This window comes from Drosophila ananassae, chromosome 3R (genome assembly GCF_017639315.1).
Source record: "Drosophila ananassae strain 14024-0371.13 chromosome 3R, ASM1763931v2, whole genome shotgun sequence".
NCBI classification, from domain to species: domain Eukaryota; kingdom Metazoa; phylum Arthropoda; class Insecta; order Diptera; family Drosophilidae; genus Drosophila; species Drosophila ananassae.
In genome coordinates this window covers 8,207,150-8,227,970 of record NC_057930.1, presented here as the reverse complement: position 1 = coordinate 8,227,970, position 20,821 = coordinate 8,207,150, and the positions used below count along the sequence as shown (strand labels likewise).

General features: G+C 41.2%; 5 protein-coding genes and 1 long non-coding RNA gene across 6 annotated transcripts; 4 read left to right on the top strand and 2 right to left on the bottom strand.

The window, feature by feature from the left end:
- The first annotated feature begins 209 nt into the window (after positions 1-209).
- LOC6504653 (C-type lectin 37Da) lies at positions 210-817 on the top strand. The gene has a single exon (XM_001964845.3). The coding sequence runs from the start codon at positions 234-236 to the stop codon at positions 618-620; it is 387 nt and encodes a 128-aa protein (XP_001964881.1). The 5' UTR covers positions 210-233; the 3' UTR covers positions 621-817.
- LOC6505404 (putative nuclease HARBI1) lies at positions 760-2,208 on the bottom strand. The gene is made up of 2 exons (XM_001964844.4): positions 1,573-2,208; positions 760-1,513 (listed from the first exon to the last, which is right to left on the bottom strand). Exons 1-2 carry the CDS (start codon positions 2,087-2,089, stop codon positions 792-794), a joined length of 1,239 nt encoding a protein of 412 aa, XP_001964880.1. The 5' UTR covers positions 2,090-2,208; the 3' UTR covers positions 760-791.
- A 315-nt stretch (positions 2,209-2,523) lies between these two features.
- LOC6504664 (rab GDP dissociation inhibitor alpha) lies at positions 2,524-6,114 on the top strand. Its single transcript, XM_001964843.4, has 3 exons — positions 2,524-3,217; positions 4,567-5,042; positions 5,100-6,114. The coding sequence occupies exons 1-3, from the start codon at positions 2,824-2,826 to the stop codon at positions 5,559-5,561; spliced, it is 1,332 nt and encodes a 443-aa protein (XP_001964879.1). The 5' UTR covers positions 2,524-2,823; the 3' UTR covers positions 5,562-6,114.
- Positions 6,115-6,512: 398 nt separating this feature from the next.
- LOC116656063 (C-type lectin 37Da-like) lies at positions 6,513-7,361 on the top strand. The gene is made up of 2 exons (XM_032455407.2): positions 6,513-6,814; positions 6,874-7,361. The coding sequence occupies exons 1-2, from the start codon at positions 6,736-6,738 to the stop codon at positions 7,296-7,298; spliced, it is 504 nt and encodes a 167-aa protein (XP_032311298.1). The 5' UTR covers positions 6,513-6,735; the 3' UTR covers positions 7,299-7,361.
- Positions 7,362-9,087: 1,726 nt separating this feature from the next.
- Positions 9,088-9,790, top strand: LOC116656013 (C-type lectin 37Da-like). Its single transcript, XM_032455111.2, has 2 exons — positions 9,088-9,175; positions 9,241-9,790. The coding sequence occupies exons 1-2, from the start codon at positions 9,088-9,090 to the stop codon at positions 9,684-9,686; spliced, it is 534 nt and encodes a 177-aa protein (XP_032311002.1). The 3' UTR covers positions 9,687-9,790.
- Positions 9,791-15,460: 5,670 nt separating this feature from the next.
- On the bottom strand, positions 15,461-16,458 carry LOC116656080. The gene is made up of 3 exons (XR_004311091.2): positions 16,115-16,458; positions 15,902-16,056; positions 15,461-15,839 (listed from the first exon to the last, which is right to left on the bottom strand). It is a non-coding gene; the product is annotated as an uncharacterized LOC116656080 (long non-coding RNA).
- Positions 16,459-20,821: the final 4,363 nt, after the last annotated feature.

Below are 20,821 nucleotides of genomic sequence, written 5' to 3'. Positions count from 1 at the left end.
CTCCCCGTGGCATTAGTGTGCTCATCGCGACACGAATCAGCTGTTTTGGTGAGCCATTGAAAGGCGCGAAATGAAAATTTGAATTTTGCTTACAATAATTGTAAGGAACAAGAAATGTCACCAGTTGATTGGTGAGCTTATCTATCGACGTTCTGCGACGACTTGTTGGTTTTGGTGGCATATAAAAGGACAATTTTTACGATCCAGTCGGTTAGTGTGCAATCAATTTTACAATGCATTTTAAATTCACATTATTCCTCACCGTATTTGGCCTGACTTCTTTGGCCAATGCGGTAGAATTCGTTCAAATCGGCAATAAAAGTTACTACTTTGAAACCAAAGAGTATAGGAATTGGTACGACGCTGCCCAATCTTGTCACCAGATAAACGCTGATCTCATATCCTTTGAAACCTACTTGGAGTGGCACTACATCAATTTCTATCTTTGGACCAACAATATCGACGACATTTATTGGACCTCTGGAACAGACTTGGCTGAACAGGGCAAACATCGGTGGTTCGAGACTGGAAATCCCATTGATCTGGAAATTTGGTATCCGGGAGAACCTAATAATATGGGGGGCGATGAGCATTGCGATGAAATTGGATCGAAACGATAGATCGTAAAAAGCCATGCATTGAATGACAATAACTGCAAAATTCCGAGGCGGTATATTTGCGAGGCACGCTCTGTAAACTCTGTTAAGGACATGGACCTAGTCAATTAATTAAATTAGGAAATAATTTAATTACACTGTGTTAAAGTTATCTGTTGTATTTAAAAGGTGCTCTTATAAAAACTCAGTTATTTCAAACTGCCAGGGCACAACGCCCGTGGAGCTTAGATACGTTGCGAATCCGTCTCTTATCGAACTTGAGACATTTTCGCTTTCGTCCAACTGAACTGGCGAAGGCTCCAGGCCCATTAAAAAGGTGTTGGAGCGCCAATCTCCCGGAATGATGGCCATGCATTCTGTGTCTTCTTTCTCTAAGCCCCGCAGATAGTCCTCGCCCTCTTCGCCAATAAGGAAATTGTGCAGGATGCCAGTGGCAGTCACCAGTTTCTCCATTTGTGGCACCTCCAAGTTTATCTCCGTTTGCAGCGCCCTAAATTTACTGTTCATTATGCCGAGGGCGTTTATCGCCACACGGTGAGCGCGATTCAGTCGGTAGTTGAACATCTTTCTGGTTAGGTTTGCGGGAGCCTCGTAGGGCTTCATTAGCCACGGTTGCAGGGTGAATCCCTGATCAGCTAGGATCACATGCGGCAGCTCTTCATCGAGACCAAGCAAACAGCATTCGGGCGGTATATTCAGCCAATTGCTTTCCATTGCATCGAACAAAGAGCTTTGGTTAAAAGCATCTGTCGCGCCTCCCTTGGAGGTAGCGTCTATGTGGAGGAACCGGTGCTGAGCGTCTACGAGGGCCAGCAGTATGATACTGTTAAAGTTCCGGTAGTTGGAGTAGCTTTCATCAGCCTCGGTACCGCCCCGGAAGGCTAAGTGGTGACCATCTGTAAAATAATTAAAACTTTAATTTTAGATCCTGTTTTGAGTAAAAAGAAAACATTACCTACGGCTCCCAAGCAGTGGGGGAAATTCCACAGATCCTGGAAATCGCTGGCAATTTGAAGCCAAGCCTCCTCGGACCTGGGAATCTGAAGGAATGTTCTTTTTAGGCGTTTCACAATGGAAGCTAGGGTTTCCGCCACTATGTTCCGGACATCAGCCGTGGGAATGTGAAAAACGCCAGTCAAAGTGCCGAAAGACTCGCCGGTGGCTAAGAAGCGCAGTGTCATTTGCAGGCGCACTTCTGGAGAGACCTTCTGGACGTTGCCCATCCGCGAGTCCTGCAGCTCCAGTCTCCTACGCAGGACGTGCAATAACTTGCGGTAGGACAACGAGGACATGCTGTGGAAGACTCGGAAAGTCTCCTCGCATTCGAATTTGATCTCCTTCTGGGGGCTTTCAACATGATTGGGACTCTGCTCCTTCTGCCTCAGTCTTCTTAGCCTCTCCCCTTCGCAGAAGTCTATCACAGATTTATAGAGATTAAGGATGTCCACGATAGTTTCTATGTCCTCTGACATTTTAATTTTTATTCACGGCAAAACAAGCCAATATCTTGGTTGCCCGCTTGTTTATATTTTCTTTTATTTATTGATAGAGGTGGATAAATGTCGATAGGCGAACTGCAAGTTATCGGCTCAGTTATTTATTTTAAACTTGATTAAGTGATTTCAAAATTCATTTATTGTTAGAATTTAGTACCTTTAAAATTTGGAAATATATTTCCAAGATTTTTTCCCTCACAGTTTAAAATGAATTATATTTTAGTGATGTCTTTAGATTTAACATAAATATAAATAATAAAATATTTCATCTTGAACGCGTGGTACTTTAGGTCAAACTCAAGCTCACAATTGCAATTTTTGAATCGCGCGCCCAGAAATGCATCCCTGAAAATACCGCAGACCCAAAAAATGTCAAACCCTATTTTTAACGACAAATTTATTATGGAATAGCGTTTTATTTGTGTTTTATGTCAAAATTAGCAGTGGCGTCTCCCCGTTGGCCGTCCTCGCGCAAATTACCGGCGATAGGCCACGGCAAAAATACCGCGAAATGCAACCCTGACCACGAAGAAGCGAGTAGAGAAAAATTATTGAACGAAAAAAAAATTGAACGAAAAACAGAAAAGTCACCGTCGAAAACGTCGCAGCAAGTGAAAAGAGGCAAGAAGCAAGAACCGGAAAACCACAGATCCGAGGAAAAAAAAAAGATTTCTTTCCCCCAAGTGCAGTGAGAGAAAGCCAGAGCCAAGATGAATGAGGAATACGACGCGATCGTGCTCGGCACAGGCCTGAAGGAGTGCATCCTCAGCGGGATGCTGTCCGTGTCCGGCAAGAAGGTGCTGCATATTGATCGGAACAAGTACTACGGCGGCGAGTCGGCCTCGATTACCCCGCTGGAGGAGCTGTTCCAGCGCTACGGCCTGGAGGCGCCCGGCGAGCGGTTCGGGCGTGGCCGCGACTGGAACGTGGACCTCATCCCTAAGTTCCTGATGGCCAACGGCCAGCTGGTCAAGCTGCTCATCCACACGGGCGTCACCCGCTATCTGGAGTTCAAGTCCATCGAGGGCAGCTACGTTTACAAGGGCGGCAAGATAGCCAAGGTGCCGGTGGACCAGAAGGAGGCCCTGGCATCCGATCTCATGGGTTAGTATTCCATTAACCCTTATTCCCCATACTTTTCTTATCCAATCTAGCAATTTGTGCAAATTGCCAGCTGTGCGCCAGTGTGTGTGTGTACTCGACTCGACTCGACTCGACTCTCTTATCTGAGCCGCCTCGCCTCTCCGGCTCTCTCTATCTGCCCTTTCTTTGTCTCCACTTTTACACTCGCTGGATTCCGTGGCTCTTGTTCGTGTTGATGTTGCTTTCGACTGTGACACGTATTTGCTATCTGCAGCCGAGCCCTGTCAGTGTGTGAGTGCGAAAAACAGTTGTTTTTCGGCCGCCACATAATTTCCACACACCTTCCTCTGCCATTCTTTTGGCCCAGAATTTATACAATTTTATGCCCCTGCACTCTGATTAGAATTGCTGGAAAATTTGGTTAAAATCCAGCTCTCCAGCTCCAGGCTGATTCATCGCAGCTCTTTGTCTCTCCCCACCTGCCGCTAATTGCTCGCCTCTACACTACACCTGACATTCGCTTCAGTTGAATTTTTTGCTTTTCAATTCCTCTCCTTCGTGGTGTTGGCAACAAAGTGCAATTAGCCAAGTTTGGCCAGCACGGTCTATTTATTTCTGATTGGAGTTTGAATTTTGTTGAATGTATTTTTTGGAAAGACGCTTTTCAAAAGTCGTTTTTTCGGGGCATTGAACCCTTTCACTTTGCTTTTTTCAGGAGATTTGCTTAAAAATCAAATTTAAATACAATTATTTTATATACTTAATACAGATATTAAATTAAATGTCTTGTAGTATATGTATTAAGTCGTTATAGTATTTAAATTTTCAAATGTGACGACATTCTTCTTTATGTGAGTTCCGGGAATTCTAAGCCATTCTATGAACTGTCTGAACTTCAATAGCGGTAACACAAAGTTAATGGAAGTATGGCTTGGAGCAGTTGGTTAAAAAAAGACTTATTTTGTCTAAAATTTTCATGTAATTTTTACATATGGATTTCATAACAGTTCTTAAATTTAAAAAAAATAATAATAATAACTGTATTATTTGTAAAATTTTTTTTTGCTTTGCCAATTTCCAACTATATTTGCATTTTATGTACGTATGCTCCGCATGACGTCATTTTGTGGCCAAGCGGTTTTTGAATTGTCGGTGGTGGTGGTGGCTCTCCGCCCCCTAAATTAGAGGTCTTACAGCCCTACGGACAACCTTGTTGTTGCGTGGCCCTGTGTGTGTGTGTGTGTGTGTGTGGCATGCAAATGGAAATTGAAACTCAAAACCCCATGCCTGCACTCCCATTTATGCAGATCCTGTTTCCAGGACTGACCAATATGGTAAACGATACTTATGCACACACATTCCGTTCGCAGGCATGTTCGAGAAGCGGCGCTTCCGGAACTTCCTCATCTATGTGCAGGACTTCCGGGAGGACGATCCCAAGACCTGGAAGGACTTCGACCCCACCAAGGCCAACATGCAGGGCCTGTACGACAAGTTCGGACTGGACAAGAACACGCAGGACTTCACCGGCCACGCCCTGGCCCTGTTCCGCGATGACGAGTATCTGAACGAGCCAGCCGTGAACACCATCCGGCGCATCAAGCTCTACTCGGACTCGCTGGCACGGTATGGCAAGTCGCCCTACCTCTACCCCATGTATGGCCTGGGCGAGCTGCCCCAGGGATTCGCCCGGCTGTCGGCCATCTACGGCGGCACCTACATGCTGGACAAGCCCATCAACGAGATCGTTCTGGGCGAGGGCGGCAAGGTAGTCGGCGTGCGCTCCGGCGACGAGGTCGCCAAGTGCAAGCAGGTCTACTGCGACCCCAGTTATGTGCCCGATAAGGTTAGTGCCCAAAAACATAGTTACTTAAGATCCTTTAATAACTTCTCCATCTGACAGGTGCGCAAGCGTGGCAAGGTGATTCGTTGCATTTGCATTCTGGACCATCCGGTGGCCAGCACCAAGGACGGTCTCTCCACGCAGATTATCATTCCACAGAAGCAGGTGGGCCGCAAGTCGGACATTTACGTGTCGCTGGTGAGCTCCACCCACCAGGTGGCCGCCAAGGGCTGGTTCGTGGGCATGGTCTCGACCACCGTGGAGACCGAGAACCCGGAGGTTGAGATCAAGCCGGGTCTGGACTTGCTCGAGCCGATCGCACAAAAGTTCGTTACCATCTCGGACTACTTGGAGCCGATCGATGACGGATCCGAGTCGCAGATCTTCATCTCGGAGTCGTACGACGCGACCACGCACTTCGAGACCACTTGCCTGGATGTGTTGAACATATTCAAGCGCGGCACTGGCGAGACGTTCGACTTCTCCAAGATCAAGCACGAGCTGGGCGACGAGGAGCAGTAAACGGGGAGCGCGAAGAGAGGCCTCATCTGGTTATGGTGCATATGGACAGCTCAACATCAGCCACAAACATTGTAGATCGTCTCAGCGTCGTGGCCAAACCTTAAATACATACCCAAGATAAATGAAAAACCTAAATAAACCCAAAACGAAAAACAAAAAAAACATTAAAGAAAATCGAGAAATTGTATTACGAAAATGCTTTTCCATCGAGAGATGAAGTTTTAGATGTGAAATGAATTGCTTGCTTCGCGCAATATTGGATATGCCTAGAAAATATATATATACACCTATATAACATAAATTATACAGCATGCAGTCGCGTATACATATATGTACGTCTATATAAATGTATAAATATGTATGTGAATGTTAGGCAACTAAATCAAATTCACAGAACAGATTCAGCTTTTTGTGACTCGAGAAGGTGTTAGCCTCGACGTATGTATACCCTCTCCCCCATTCGCCACCGATCGGCCAGTTAGTCACGAGATTAAGCTTTGATTTTAGTTGTACGACTATACAATAAAGTATATATATAATATATGAACCCATATATATATATTGTCTATGTATATTGCCCTCAATAGTTGCTTGGTTCCCCTTATTTGTGATCAACACAACATTTGTCGGCTTCCCCAAGGCCACAAAATCGCATTAAACACATAAATACATAAATACATAATTATAAACATGACACTCTCACATCAATAAGCAGCATTATAATGGTAATTGTAATCCATGAAAGTAAAAGATATTGAAAATGTAAACTGGCGATAAATATTCATCGCTGCATGCTGAAATTATTGCAATGGATCGAGGCAAGGCAGGAGACACGAGAACCCAAGAAATTAAATAGAATCTAAAACAGATTGTCAATGGTCTAGAGAACTATGGTATTCCGCATTTTCAGAATTTACATTTTTAATAAAAATTGAAAAAAAATATTGTCATAGTTGTGTTTTTTAAGAATATTTTTGATTGTTGAGGGTGGTGTTTCTTAATTAGAATTTTAAAAGAATCTTTATAGGACTAATCGGAAGTAGCTCTAGCTTTTTTATTGACCAATTTACCCATTTCTGGTCATAATACCTATAAATATCAATTGATTTGATAAGGGTCATAGAGTCGAGTATAAAAGGCCAGATCGCAGTGTTCTAAAAGCAGTATTGGCGAAATGTTTCCACAGTTGGTTGTACTTCTCGGCCTGATTTCCCTTTCAGCAGCATATTCTGTAACACCATTTATTGCTGATGGTGAGTTCTAAATGAATTTAATTTCCTAAAAACCTAATTTTTATGTTTAAACCCCAAAGGAATCCCGGAAGGTCGAAACATTAGCACAGACCCATTTGTAAAGATTGGTAATGGCTACTACCACATCGAAAGTGCCCAGCCAGACAACTGGTTCGGGGCTTACGAGTCCTGCCACAAAATCAACGCCGAGTTGGTCGCTTTCGAAACCAAGGAGGAGCTGGATGCTGTGGCTGAGTATATTTCCGATCCGTATCTCCGAGGATACTGGACTTCTGGCAATGACCACGCTACAAAGGGGCAGCATATGTGGTTTTCCAATGGCCAGCCCATATTATCGGATCTGTGGTATACCAATGAGCCAAACGACTTCGAAGGAGATGAGCGGTGCGTCATTCTTTTGTATGAAGAACCTTGGAGCCCCCCAAAATTTTTCTGGATTGCACGACGTTGGATGTATGACGAGAAAATCACGCTATATTTGTGAAGCTCGACAGCCAAAAACTGCCTCTTTTATTGTTATTTAAAAATTGTTTAAAAACATTAAAAAATATAATAAAATTTATTTTAGAAACTGCAAAATTTCGTTCATTTGCCAAGGTTCCCTTTTCATTCCTTCAAAATTACTTATTTTATTTTTGTGATGTGTTTAAAAATAGTTATTAGTTCAAATCAAATTATTTAAAAATTAATTATTTAATTACTAATTATTTTATTACTATTAAAAATTATAATTATATTTGTTGAATTATTTAGACATTTTTTAGACATTTCAAAAATTAAAATTTTGATAATTCCTTCCATGAACTCAGTTCAAAGGAACTAATTCAATTAATATCCTTTTCAAAGTTCGTGGTTCCGACAGAAAAAGAACTTGAGTTTTATAGCTGTCAAATTTTGACACGAAACAAAGGCGGTTGGAAGGAATGAGTTCAAAATAAGAAAGGACGAAGCCTAAGCTGATATACTTAAGTTAAGTAGCACTTCTTATTATTAGATACATATCGGATCGGATATAGTAAGTCGAGCCTTATGAGAATTCATTTTTTACTTCAATTTTGGAAAAAAAAATTTTAGAAAAAGACCCAAGCTTCTATCTTAAATATAACCAAGGTTGTGTTAGCTCTTACCAAGTAGTGTTCAGTTATCTAACAGCTATTAAGCTGTTATAGGGTATATCTAGCAGCTAGGTAATAAGATAGCTTATAGGGTATAGTCCGTCGATTCTTATGAAATTTGATAAATCAGATTAGTTTGTCTTCTAACTTAATCTTCCAATCTTGTCCAATCTTCTAATTTAAAAAACACCAAAGTTACGACATTCCCGATCAAGCAGTTAAATGGCTGATCCTCGGCAGATCTTTATAAAAATGTTTAGGTCGGATTAGGTTGCCAAATTGCTAGGATGGCTAGGCTAAATTGCCCAGGTTTTTAAAAAAAAAGTAAAGTTATGGCATTCCCGATCAATCAGTTATATGGTTGCTATATATAGTCGACTGATCCCAGCCGATCCGACTTATAAAATGCGATGCAGAAGAATCGCATAGTGTAAAGGGTAGAAGAATAAGTGAAAAGCTTGGAAAAGATGGTAGTTTTAAAATTTAGAACTATTTAACGAATTAATAAACAGATGGTAGACGGACAGACAGGATATCCTCATTAAGATTATAATTGTAAAAGATAATGCCATCTGTTATTAATCTAGTGCGATTTAAAAAGAAACTTACCTCACAATGTAAAACAAGAACATGTCCACATGTAATTTGATTTGTCGACTATAAAATACCCAGTACTCATTCCTTTCTTTTATCAAGTTTATACTTAATTTTAAAGCTTTGATTCTAAAAATACAATTTTGTTTCATACTTTTCCTTTTTGGAAACAAATAACTGAAACAATCCTGTAGGACAGCATAATAAAAAGTCTGTATTTCCAAGAATACAATGTTAATTTAATGGCGGATGTTAAATTATATGAAATTTTTAACATTTTCATTAATGTTATAAGCATGCTATTACGCTTAAATAGCTGACTTTATATTTACTTAAACATTTGAGAATCATTTCCTACCGGCAATAAGATTAATTTTTAATCTTTATTAGGCCGAATGTCTCTGATAACATCATCGGAAGAAAGAAATTAGGTTATTGGCACTTTGATTGTTTTATTAATATAGCCAAATTTACTTTGAACTTTTTGGCAAATTGTGCTGATTAGATACATGGTCTTTGAATATAAAAGACCTTCCGCAAAATTCTAAAAGCAGTTGTAGTACAATGTTTTCCGTAGTCGGTAAAGTGGTCGCTTTTTTGGGAATACTTTGCCTTGTAAAGGCCTACAGTATAAGCCCGTTCATTGAAGATGGTAAGCTATTACTGCATTAATCTCAGTGTTTTTTAATTTAATTTTATAAATGCTATTTCTATTAGGAATTCCTGAAAGGGCCAATATAACTATGGATCCCTTTGTGAAAATAGGTGGCGGCTATTATTACATTGAGAATTCGAAGACTGTGAACTGGTATGGGGCCTACCACTCTTGTCGCAAATTGGGCTCCGAACTAGTCACCTTGGAGACCCTGGTCGAATTGGAGGCCCTACAGGAGTATAATCTGACCAGTGGTTTTTACTGGACTTCTGGCTCAGACTTTGCGTTCACAGGAAATCACGTTTGGTTCACAACCGCCGAGGCTATATCATCCGATCTGTGGCTTCCCAATGAACCCAATAATGCGGACTGCAACGAACGATGTGTTTTACTTTCAATTGCATTAGCCTTGGCAGATTCTGGTTTAAACGATGTCCCCTGCTCAAGAAACACCAGCTTTATATGCGAGTCTCCGACACCAGTGACGGCCTCTTTTGTTATTTGGTAGAATTTTTTTAAAAGAATGAGTTATTCGGACCATGATTAGTGGATAAATTACAGGAACATATCTGCAGATACTGGTAGATTGGTAAAGTTTTCAATAAAATAAGATTCTTCTATTGAAGAATTTAACAAAATTTATTTTATTCTTAGCTCGTGTAAAAGTCGAAAAGGAAACCCGCAACTTCGAAAAGTTATAAAGTTCCTTTTGGTGAAAATAAAAATGCAGCCGTACTTGGTTTATTAGCTCCGCAATAAATTTAAATCACGTAGCCATAAAGGTTGTAGTTATAGCCAAGAATCACCTCATGCTCGCTGGCTCTCTCCTTCTCTCCTGCTAGTCCTTTCAGTCCTTTTTTCCTATCTCGCTCTGTGACACAATTGCAAAATCCGCAGCAAGTGTCTGGAATGCATTTGAAATACTTGACCCTCCTCCTGGCAGCGCCTTCGCCCCTCGTCCTGGCCTGTGGGAAATTCTTATTGAATTGCATGTGGCATGCCACACGAGGCAGAGCCTGTTCCGCTCCTACCATTTCACGAGGTCCTGGAACCAGAATCCTGTCGAAGCTCGGGGAATGTGCAAAATGCTGAGAATGCTCCTCTCGATTCCTGTTAGTTTTAATGCTGTCGCTGACAGTTTTAGTTGATTTTTTTTCACAAAGCTCCAATTTTTTTTTACTTTTATTTTATATCATTTTATTTGCTTTTGCGTTGGCGACCTGTCCAACAAAATGCCGCCAGCATTTTTCCAATTTCCGCTACCGAGAAAACGCAAAAGGGCCAAGACGTTTCGCATTCCTTTTGATTTTTTGTGCACTGAACTTTTTAGCTTGGCTGAAGCTACAAGTGTTTTGTATCACTTGAAAAAATAATTTTTATTATAAAATTTATGAAATATAAAAACGATAAAACAACATATTTTAGATAACATTGTGATGATTATTGTAGAGTTTATTGAATCCCAGAATAAACTTTCAATGATTCCAGAATCAATAAAACCCACTTATTTAGGAAGAAGTGTAGTACTTAAGACTGTGAGTGATTTTTGTTTAAATACATTTTTTAAAGAACAAAAAACACCTAAAATCATTGGCCATTTCTTGAGGAGAGCTCCTAGATTAGCCTCTTAATTTTAAAAGTTTGGATCAATGGCCTGTCCGAATTCCTGTCACATTTGCCATCTGCAACTATCCCTTCTGTTGGCTGATTTGGCATTTGCACTAGGAAATAGTTTTAACTACCACCGAACATTTCTCCGAACATTGGGGCGATGATGATGATGATGGCCCTGTGGCTGGGCCCGAGACCGAGACAGAGTCGAGTCGGAGGCTGATGTGGCCAAAACACGTCGCCCCAAAGCTGGTCAAGTCTTTCACCACATTTTAGCTCCTCCGGCGTCCTCCTTGGATTTGTTGTTTTTTGCGAACGCGGTCGAGCTGGAGGAAAAAAAAAACATCGGATGGAAGGAAAAACAGCCAGACCAAATTTGTAACTGGGCAAATTGAAGTCAAAACTTTGGCGCTGGTCGCAGCATGCAAGTCACATACATTGGCCTGATAGAGGGAAGGCAGGAGGCGCTGGCACTGGTTAGATGGAGCATGATGTCGACGCAGCACTGGCAGGCATGACTAAGCTGGCTGCCCCGGCTGCCTGGCTGCCTGGCTGGTCCTGTCCATGTCTGCATCTATATTTGTGTCCTTGTTGCTGATGCCCCTGCTTCTGGCCATGCAGGACAGGCTAACGAGCCGGGCTGGGAAGGGGAGCAAAGTGGCATCGCGTCGCTCTCGTAATAACAGCCAACCGCAAAAGCACACACACAGATACAAAAACCAACACACACACTTGACACTCACACACACACACTTATACACTCGCAAAACAAAGCAACAAAATGATGCCTTTGGGGTCGGTTGACGGTGTTCGAGCCATGATTTGGCGGCTTATGGACATTGTCCATGTGCAGCGGCAAAATTGACGCAGTGGACATGACCGGGGCAACACTTACCCTCGCACACACATCGACATCCATTACATGGGCATTAGGTCATGTTGAATATTATTCTTGGGCATTCCTTAGAGCGTAATGTGATTAATTATACAAGTTATAAATATAATGCATGCGACATGCTGTCTCCGCTGCTCGGCTGCTGCGGCATCATCGTCAGCCGTCGCATCATTATCCTGAGCGACATCCTGAGTTACAGAAAGGACCCTAACAACAAGATTAAGGAGCACAAATTATGACAACACAGCAAGAAAATTAATTTAACTAATTGGGATAGATTTACACTTTAAACAGTAATGCGGAAGAAGGATAAAGGTAAAGAAAGTAAGTTTCATTTGGTTGTTAGGCTTCTAATTTTAATATTTATTAAAATGAAAGATAAATATATTTCATGAAATGTGAAATATGAAATATATATTTTATATTTTTAATCTGAAAATCGGAAATTTGTTATATAATTAATTCTATATTTATATTATTTTAATTTTTTTATTTTTATTAGCTATTATGTTAAAAGTAAAGTATATGATTTCTCCATATTTAGACACATAATAAGAGAAAGTTTTTTTTACAGAGCTATTTATCTTTAGTCCCTATTATTTCCACCTTTAAGACAATTCTCATAAAATTTCCTCACAACTCCTGTAAAAAATCCTTTTATGGGTTATATGTGTACTTTGCATTTTCTCACAGTCGTGGACTGTGTTTCTTTGGCTGCTTTTCAATTACTTGCACTTCCTATTGCCTCGGCCGTTGTTATTGTTGTTTAGCATTTTCTTGCCATTGGCCCAAGAGCTTGTCAACAACTTCATTATCGCTTGCGACACTGTGCCATATCATTCCCCACCACCCCACCACCCGTTCCCGCCAGCAAACCAGGCCCCTCCCACTGGCCGCACTTTCTCCCCTTACTAGACAAGCAAATTTAAATCAATTAAGTAATCTTATTGCCACTGCCACTGGTGCTGCAGCTGCTGCTCCGGCTGGTATTGCTCCGGCTTCAGCTGGTGCTTCTGCTCCTTTTGTTGTTGTTGCCACTTCAGCTGCAGCTCTTGGCTGCATCGCTGAAGATGCTCTCCGCCTTTTGCCATTTGGCATTGCCTGCTTTTAGGCACTACATCCCCACTACACCCACACACCCGCTCTCCAACTCACGCATGCACTCACACGCACTCGTGCACTCCCACACATGTGTGGTGTGTGCTGGTGTGTGTATATTTTTGTGCCTGTCTGCTGCTGCCGTTTGTGTTGTTGTCGCCGTTGTTGCTGTTTGCTGGCAAACTTTTGCTGTGTTGCATATTTTGTGCAGATTAATTAAATTGCTGGCATGAAGCCGGTAACCAAAAAAGGCGGCGGCGGAATGAGGGCGGGGTGAAGTGCGAAAAAATAAAGAGTGAGCGAGAGAGAGAAAAGGAGTAAAGGGGAGAGGTGGCTGAAATCCTTGCTGCACTCTTTCGGCAACAGTGTTCAAATATTGAAGTGCATTATTAAATGTTTTTCTCTATAATTCATGGCAGGGGAAACAACTAACAAACAAACACTTTCAACCATCCTCCCCCCCATCTCCCTAGAATTTTCAAGAAAAGTTAATTTTCCGCAATTAGTTGAAAAGAAATGAACAAGCCGGGAAGTTTATTTTTGTGGCGTTAACTTGTACAACGCGATTGTAAATAATTGGGTCCCATTAAATAATTAACATGGAAAACAGTGGGTGCACAACTTTACACTTTTCCAACATTTTAAGCTATTTCAAGTTGTCAAGTTTTCCTTCAGACCTTTAATGGTTGTGGTAAATTTTACTAACATTTTTAAACTTTTATTTTAGCCTCAAGCCCTTCAAAAAAAATATTGTAATTGTAATTAAATCAAATTTAAATTAGGAATTTTATTTATTATAAATTGGTTGGAAAATTAACTAAACATTAAACATACATAAATAAATATACTATATCTTGTTTTTCGGTTCTAATTACTTGTTTTTTGAAAGATCTAACCGATATACATACATACATAAGATTTAAATATTTTTTAACTACTGGAGCGAAAAACTGAGTTTCACTAGAAATTTAATAAAAACTTTCAAATTAAAATAAAATATATTGAAACCCAAGCAGCTCCTTTTTACAGAACTCTTATTCAAAATAACATTAAACTTACACCATCTTAGCAAAAATTTGTGAAAGCTCTCTGTAAATCGAGGGGCTAACAGAAACACTTTCCTGTACAAACGCTTCCTTTGCTCAATGTTAACCCTAACAGAAGGGGAGACTCTCTTAGTCAGGACAACATTCAAAGAGAAAGTCCATGTACCAAATTAGCCACTGTTACTAACAGCCAGGATAACAGTTAGCCGAAAGATTTGAAGTTGGCAAGAAATTTATTGCTTCCACTTCGTGCGCTTAGGAGAAAGTTTTCTCGTAGGAAAAGTTTGGGCGGATCTTGCATGAATTTTATTTCCCAATTAGTGCATAAGTTTAATTATTGCTGGCTGATTATAAGCTGGAAAATCCTTAAACAAATTGCTATATCAAGTGCGTTTCAGCATCATTCGCATGTAAACGAAGGACATGTGGCGCCAATTGTCTGCAGCCCTTTGAACCTTTGGCGTTTGTTAGCAATTAAATGTATTCACTTGAGGGAGCATTTTGCCATTGAGACTGGCCAAAGGCGGTGTTCCAAAGGTTGCCTCCAACAATGTATATAAAAAAGTCTTGGCCAACTTTTCTTGCGGCCAACAATGACTTTTGTGAAAAGTGAAGGCGCTGCATTTTGGGTTTGCGCCGTAAAGAAGACCAAGAGAAAGACCATTTCTTCCCCTTTGAATTTAATTTATTTGGTTTAAGAATAGTTTGGCTTACAATTGAATACTGTTTAAGTCTTTAAACCAATTATTAAATTTTATAAAGTTACCTTGAGTAACGAATACTTTTGAAATGACATTCTTGCAAGCATTTTTGATTCAAATTTGAATTGAAAAAGGATATAAACTGCTGGATATTTGGCTCCTGCATATTGCAAAATTGTATCATAGTTTCGACCAAGGTGACAATTTAAAATTCAAGCCATCAGGTTCTATGGATTGCTATGCATTCTCATTTCAATCCTTCATCAGACAGTATGAAGTATTTATCTTACTTTGCCAAAATCTCAATGTGTTTGTTCTCGTTTGGTGTTGTCGGGCATGTTTACACTTTTCCTCCTTCTCGGGCTGTCACACAAATACCCACAAACGCCGAGGAGGTCCTGGCTGCGTCGACTTGGCTTTTAAGTGCCATATAAATTCATTTTCCCACTCACACACCAGCCGAACAGAGCCACACTGGCAGTCATCTTTTCACCTAGTTTTTATGCAGTTTCCCTGGCATTTCCGCTGCGAATGCATTTTAGAGGGCATCCTTTTCCTGCACATCCTGCTCCCCATCCTGGCTGCCCGCCTGCCCGTCTAAGTATGCAATAATTTCCCTTTGGCTTAGAAGCCAGCCAACTCCGGCAATTGTTGCTCGCCTTGAGTTATGTTACGGCGGACAGACGGACTCTGCGACACTCCGTAAATTATCCTGGAAACGGCAGAACGGCAAACGACACAGACACCAAAGACAATGGCCGCTTAATTGCTCTACTCTATATTGCGATGCCATTAGGCCGATAAGGCAGAAAAATTACCCGAAAAACGATGCCCGGAAGCGATCGGAGCCAAGTGGGTTGGATGGCTAAGACCCCGGCTTAAAGCCGGTTGTCAAGCGCTGCAGGGGCTGCTGCGGCTGCGGCTCCTGGTGCCGCTGCCACTGCCACTGCCGCTGCTGCAGTTTAAAATATTGTGACAAAACGTATTTTACGCTTACTCCAGAAAGTCCTTTCCTGTTGCCAAAACTGCAGCTGTGTTTACCTTGAAATTTTGGTTTTCAATAATATTTGGATTTTGTTTCCCTCTGTCCGTGTGTGTGTGCACGCGTGTACATATGTCTGCTTGCCTGTGTGTCCTTTGCAAAAATAGCAAATGCATAAATGTGCTGCCACGCAGGGCAAAAGGGAAATGGCAATCCGGAGAAAGCCAAAGAAAACTCCAGTGTTGTTGGTGTGTGTGTTTGGGTGTGGGGGAGATCGGTGAAAGTTCAGCGGTGTTAGCGTTATCTGTGCAGCGACAGCCATATTTACCTGCCAAGCAAAAGGATACAAGAAAAAAATAGAAAAGGATACACCTATATGTATGCCCGTACGTGTATGATAGCTACTTGAGTTCAACGGCGAAATTTCTTGCATTTCCCTTAGTTGTGTGTTTTCCCGTATTTCGAGAGGATTCCGACCCGAAATGCACCCTTCGCCCGTAAAAGCCAGGAACGAACTGGCAATGCTCTATTTTGTGCAAAGGAACCTGATTTGATTTAGGGATTGAGATTAAAGTTCGTTGGTAATTTTTAATGAAGCCTTACCTTATTGGGTTTCCTGAAAATGTGATCCCTCCAAACCTCAATGTCCTTCCAATCAGTGACTTTTGCTTTTAGCTTGAGGCACTTTTGGGTCCTCCCCCGCCCACAAGGAAGAAACCAGATCCTGCACCCTTTCGGCTCCTATTCGTGGCTTATCAGAGGACGTGTCCATTAGCCAAGCCTGTTGGCTGTTTGGCTGCATTTGCCGCTTCCTGTCAAAATGCCACATTAGCTGAAGCTCTGACTGCGATTCGAATCTCGGTTTCTGTCGATCTGCATAGTCTACCCTATCCCGGCTACACTGAACAAATTTGGTATGGAATTAAAAGGTTTCCGTATAAATGAAAGCAAACTGAACTCTCATAAAAGTATACACTTTTTGTGAGTTTATTAAATTAGCTTCTGCCAAATTTCATAATTTAATATTTATAGTCAGAGTTCATATATGAAACATTTTAATGGTTATCGCTACATGGACATGCATTGCAAAATGGTGTCCTTTTGATGACTTATTTTTGAAGTATTATTTTTTTAGGGTGTACGTTTTTTCTAGGACTGCCCCCCAAAAATATCCCCCACCCCCCAGAGCTCGGCTGTGTGTGCGTGTCTGTTTTTAGCTATTTTTATACGATTTGCTATTTTTTCCGGATTTTTGTTTGCCATTGTTGCAGCCCCCAACCCTCTGTTCCGAATAACCGAGAATGCTACCTTCTTTTTTGCCTTTTGGTTTTCGCATAAAACTGACGCCAAATTTCTTTGGCGTCAAGCAAGGCACAGCGCTCACTTACACACGCAAACACACACACACACACACACCGATAGACATCACCCACACAATGAAAACCCACAAAAAAAAAAAAGGAAAATTGTTGGTTTAGTTGGTGGTTCTGACTTTTCGCGTTGTGTCTCTTGCTTTTTTCACAGTTCGATTTTCCAGGTTGGGTGTGTGTGTGTGGTGTGTGCTTGTATGCAGAGTAAAAAAATATCAAAAAATAATAAATGCGTTGCCCCATATGTAGGGATGACGTGGTGTGTGTGCGAACAGTTTGTCAGTTTCAGTGGGAACTTCCTTGCCATTTGCCACCCCTTTGCCACCTGCGTGGCAACAAAAGTTTTGCCTTCATGCATATTGGTAATTTATTAGCATAAAATGCCAGGAACCCGTAAATAATGCACAAACATTTTGTTGTTTTCCCAACATTTAGCTAACATTTTGCTAACCTCCAGGCAGGCACTCGCCATACCATTTGAATGCAACTTTCTATGTGTGTACTTCCATATATTTGTGCACTTGTCCATTGGATAGATTTTATTGGTTCTGCTGGCTTGCCACTGAGCATAAAATTCATTTCCGCCGCATTTCTACGTCGCTCACTTGTCACAGGGGCAGGACAACGGTGCCAACGGTGCCAGGACCTGAGGTAGGACCTCTGTGGAAAGCAAGCATTGCTGCGTGTCTTTTGCTTCTCCGCATTTTTGCTCGAACTTCATTACATTCGCAACTGAAAGCCATCCTCCTTGTCCTCCTCCACACCACCACCAGACTCCTGCCACTGTGGAGTTCAATATTTCCGTTAAAAGTGCCACAGTTTCTTCGACTCCTAGTTGAAGTCTCCTTCCGGGTCGGGGTCTCCATTTTGGGTTCGGGCCGAGTGATTTCCTCTCGCCATTGACACATTTGACACATGACAAGTTTGTTTTTTTGGCTAAAATTTGTTATGGCACCAGGAGCAGCTCCCTGAATACTTGCTAAAAAAATCAGCCCCTTGCAGTTGCATTTTTTACTAAATGTACTCAGCTTTAATCTGCAGGACTGTAAATAGCAGCTTTCTCAAAAGAATGTTTGTCTGAGAAAATGACACACTCTACTTTGATTTTATAAAGCTTAAAGGTTTTCAGATTTTCCTGTCGAATCTGATCAATATTTTCCTGTTTTTTATATCATTAGATAATGAAGATAGAACATGTTTTCGTATTTGGAGACAAAAAATAAAGAAAAACTTGATTAAATTTCATTTTGGGTTTAGCAACATGGCCTACACAATTCAATTAGGTGAAGGCCATAAAAACATGTTTATTTTGTGGCTAAAATTTGTTTGTTTACAAGCTTACAAGCGAAAAATACAATGGCTTTAATTATGGAACATGAACTTAAATTAAAAGTGCAGACTTGTTACAAACAACTCTACCGATGCATGAATATATAACATAATAGTTGGCTGTCTTTTCAAATATTTTTTGTATCAGAATGCAGATAGGAAATGCATATGGGATGCCTTGGAAGCTCCGTCATAAATTGGACTACAAGTTATTCATTAGACGGCTCAAAGACATTTGCTATGATGAGGCACCGAGACTGGCAGGAGTCGAAGGACGTTGCCGAAAAGAAAAATCCTAACAAATTCAGCGACCCAATTCCGGAGGCGAATTTGTTGTTTGTTAATCACACAAAATGGCTGAGAGCCGAAGGAGACAACGGCGCGATGACGGCGACGACCTTAATTTGGTGGCTCGTTGTACCTTTTGGCCATAAATAATTAGCCATTTGTCTGTGGCATACTTAACAGGCCATTTGCATGCACCGAAAAAAGGGGGCTCACCCAACAGGGGCGGTGTAAAAAAGGGGTCTGGAGTGTGGGGTGTAGGGTGTGGTGGGGTTGGGTGTATATATAACACATAGCCTACTTAATGGCGCCAAATGTTCGTTAAATGTTTCGTCGTTGCGGTATGCGAATTGTTTTAATTGAAATGAAAACGCGTAAATTTAAGTGAAATGGTTATGTGCCCATGTTGTGTTTGCAAGTGTGTTTGTTTTTCTATTTGCATTCAATTTCACTTTGCAACAAACACACAAACGGCACATGCAACACTAACAACACTAACAAACAGGCAAATTGCAATGGACACTGAAAATGGACAAAGAGCCAAAAAGGACGAAAGGGTTAGGAGGAGAGTAGGGAGTGGGGAGGGTGTGGCAACTGGCAAAGTGTTTATTAACTTTGGCTGTTTGATCCACTTTGCCAGGCAGTTACCCCACCCATCCAGCTGATCCTTGGCTCCTCCGCCGCTTCTCCATGCTCCAAGGATGTTTGCCATGTGGTGGCAGCAGTGGTGGTGATGGTGCTATTGCTGGTGGCAGTGGCAGTCACACACAAAAAGTGCCTGCATACAAACGCACGCAAATGAACGAGGCAACGAGTGAATGAATGAATGCACCAAAGGGGGACTTCACCGTACCATCCCCACTCACACCAACAATCGCACACACAGAGAGAGAGGGAAGGAGCGGATAATTCAAATGTAATTTACAAAAGCACTCGTTTGATTTGTTACTTGTGCCATTCTCCCCAGTATCCTTGCCACCGCCGCCGTCAGCATCCTTTCCAGCAATATCTGCATCTGGCTGGGTATTAAGCGGGGCAGGGTGGTGCCTGGTGCCTGGTGGCTGGTGGCTGGTGGCTCAGTAAATTAGTTGGTCCTGGCTTTTGGCTAAAGGCTGCAACCGAACCAAAAGAAAGGGGCGCGCATTGGCTAACAAGCACAAAACCGAAAGACCAAACTCAACAAACAAAACACAGAACAGAAAATCCAAAACAAAAAAATGGCAATAAAAAACCAAGGCAATTCAGCCCTTTTGGCTGATGAAATTCGTATACCCTTAGGGATTACGTTGGTAATTGTTAAACATGTTTAGATAAGAAAAAGGATAACGCAAGGAGGGAAATCTAGCAAAACGGATTGCGTGTTACATAAATTTCAATATCAGAACTAAACTCTATTTAAATGTTTTTTTGCAGGAAAGAAATCCATTGCCCCATGGGAAGGATACCCAAATGTAGGATAAGGGTAAAATAACTCTTCCTTGGATTCGCTTCATTCATTCAGTGAAAATACCAGAAGAAAGTCTCTCATTGGCCCTCTATTATTTGAATTGAATTATCTAACTAATTGGATCGGGTCGGCTAACACCGAAAGTCAACTAATTAGGCGCCCACAAATTATAACAACATTTATGCCAGATATATTCATGGCGATACCAAGCAGGCAATACGAAGTCAAATCCTAGACAGACCCGACACGCTCCTCTTTAATTGCCACCAGATTAAATTAATGCAAAGACAAATGGATATAGTATATCAATAGACAGTTTATATTGCGGCAGTTGCGACGTCGTGCCTCCAGGGTGCAAGACCACGGATCAGACTAAAGTTTGTTAAACCTTTTGGCCAAAGGACACGTACCACAAATTAACTAAATGAATGAAATTTATTTTGTTGAATGAAAACGAAATGAGAGATAACTACACTCATTCCCCTCGGACACGTATGTGTAAAGGGTCTTGATTGATGCGACTGGGAATAAATTAAATCCTGGCTAGTTCAGAACAAAAAATAGACCCATGCTATTTTTTTTTGTAATTGCTAACAAATTGGTTTTCAAATTAGTTTATCTTGAATCCATACAAAAGTCATTAACCAAGGTATGAATAACGAATTGTCATTAACGAAGCTATAAATAGTAAAGTCTCGGAAATAAAGTTTGCTGTCCGACTCTGATATTTTTGGTATTAGTTATTCAGCTTATAGACCGGCGTTTTAATTTAAAACAACCACATCATATAGGAAAAAATTTACAAGGAAGACTTCATTGGTACAATAATTGGCTCGAAAAATAATAAAATCAAAACTTTTCCACTGTCTGGCATTGGGT

Excerpts from the sequence above, each read along its gene's own strand:
- LOC6504653 (XM_001964845.3), top strand. The coding sequence starts at position 234 with ATGCATTTTAAATTCACATTATTCCTCACCGTATTTGGCCTGACTTCT.
- LOC6505404 (XM_001964844.4), bottom strand. The coding sequence starts at position 2,089 with ATGTCAGAGGACATAGAAACTATCGTGGACATCCTTAATCTCTATAAA. Across the intron at positions 1,514-1,572 it reads CCACTGCTTGGGAGCCGTAG|ATGGTCACCACTTAGCCTTC; the intron begins GTAATGTTTTCT and ends ATTATTTTACAG.
- LOC6504664 (XM_001964843.4), top strand. The coding sequence starts at position 2,824 with ATGAATGAGGAATACGACGCGATCGTGCTCGGCACAGGCCTGAAGGAG. Across the intron at positions 3,218-4,566 it reads CCTGGCATCCGATCTCATGG|GCATGTTCGAGAAGCGGCGC; the intron begins GTTAGTATTCCA and ends TTCCGTTCGCAG. Across the intron at positions 5,043-5,099 it reads CCAGTTATGTGCCCGATAAG|GTGCGCAAGCGTGGCAAGGT; the intron begins GTTAGTGCCCAA and ends TCCATCTGACAG.
- LOC116656063 (XM_032455407.2), top strand. The coding sequence starts at position 6,736 with ATGTTTCCACAGTTGGTTGTACTTCTCGGCCTGATTTCCCTTTCAGCA. Across the intron at positions 6,815-6,873 it reads AACACCATTTATTGCTGATG|GAATCCCGGAAGGTCGAAAC; the intron begins GTGAGTTCTAAA and ends TAAACCCCAAAG.
- LOC116656013 (XM_032455111.2), top strand. The coding sequence starts at position 9,088 with ATGTTTTCCGTAGTCGGTAAAGTGGTCGCTTTTTTGGGAATACTTTGC. Across the intron at positions 9,176-9,240 it reads AAGCCCGTTCATTGAAGATG|GAATTCCTGAAAGGGCCAAT; the intron begins GTAAGCTATTAC and ends TATTTCTATTAG.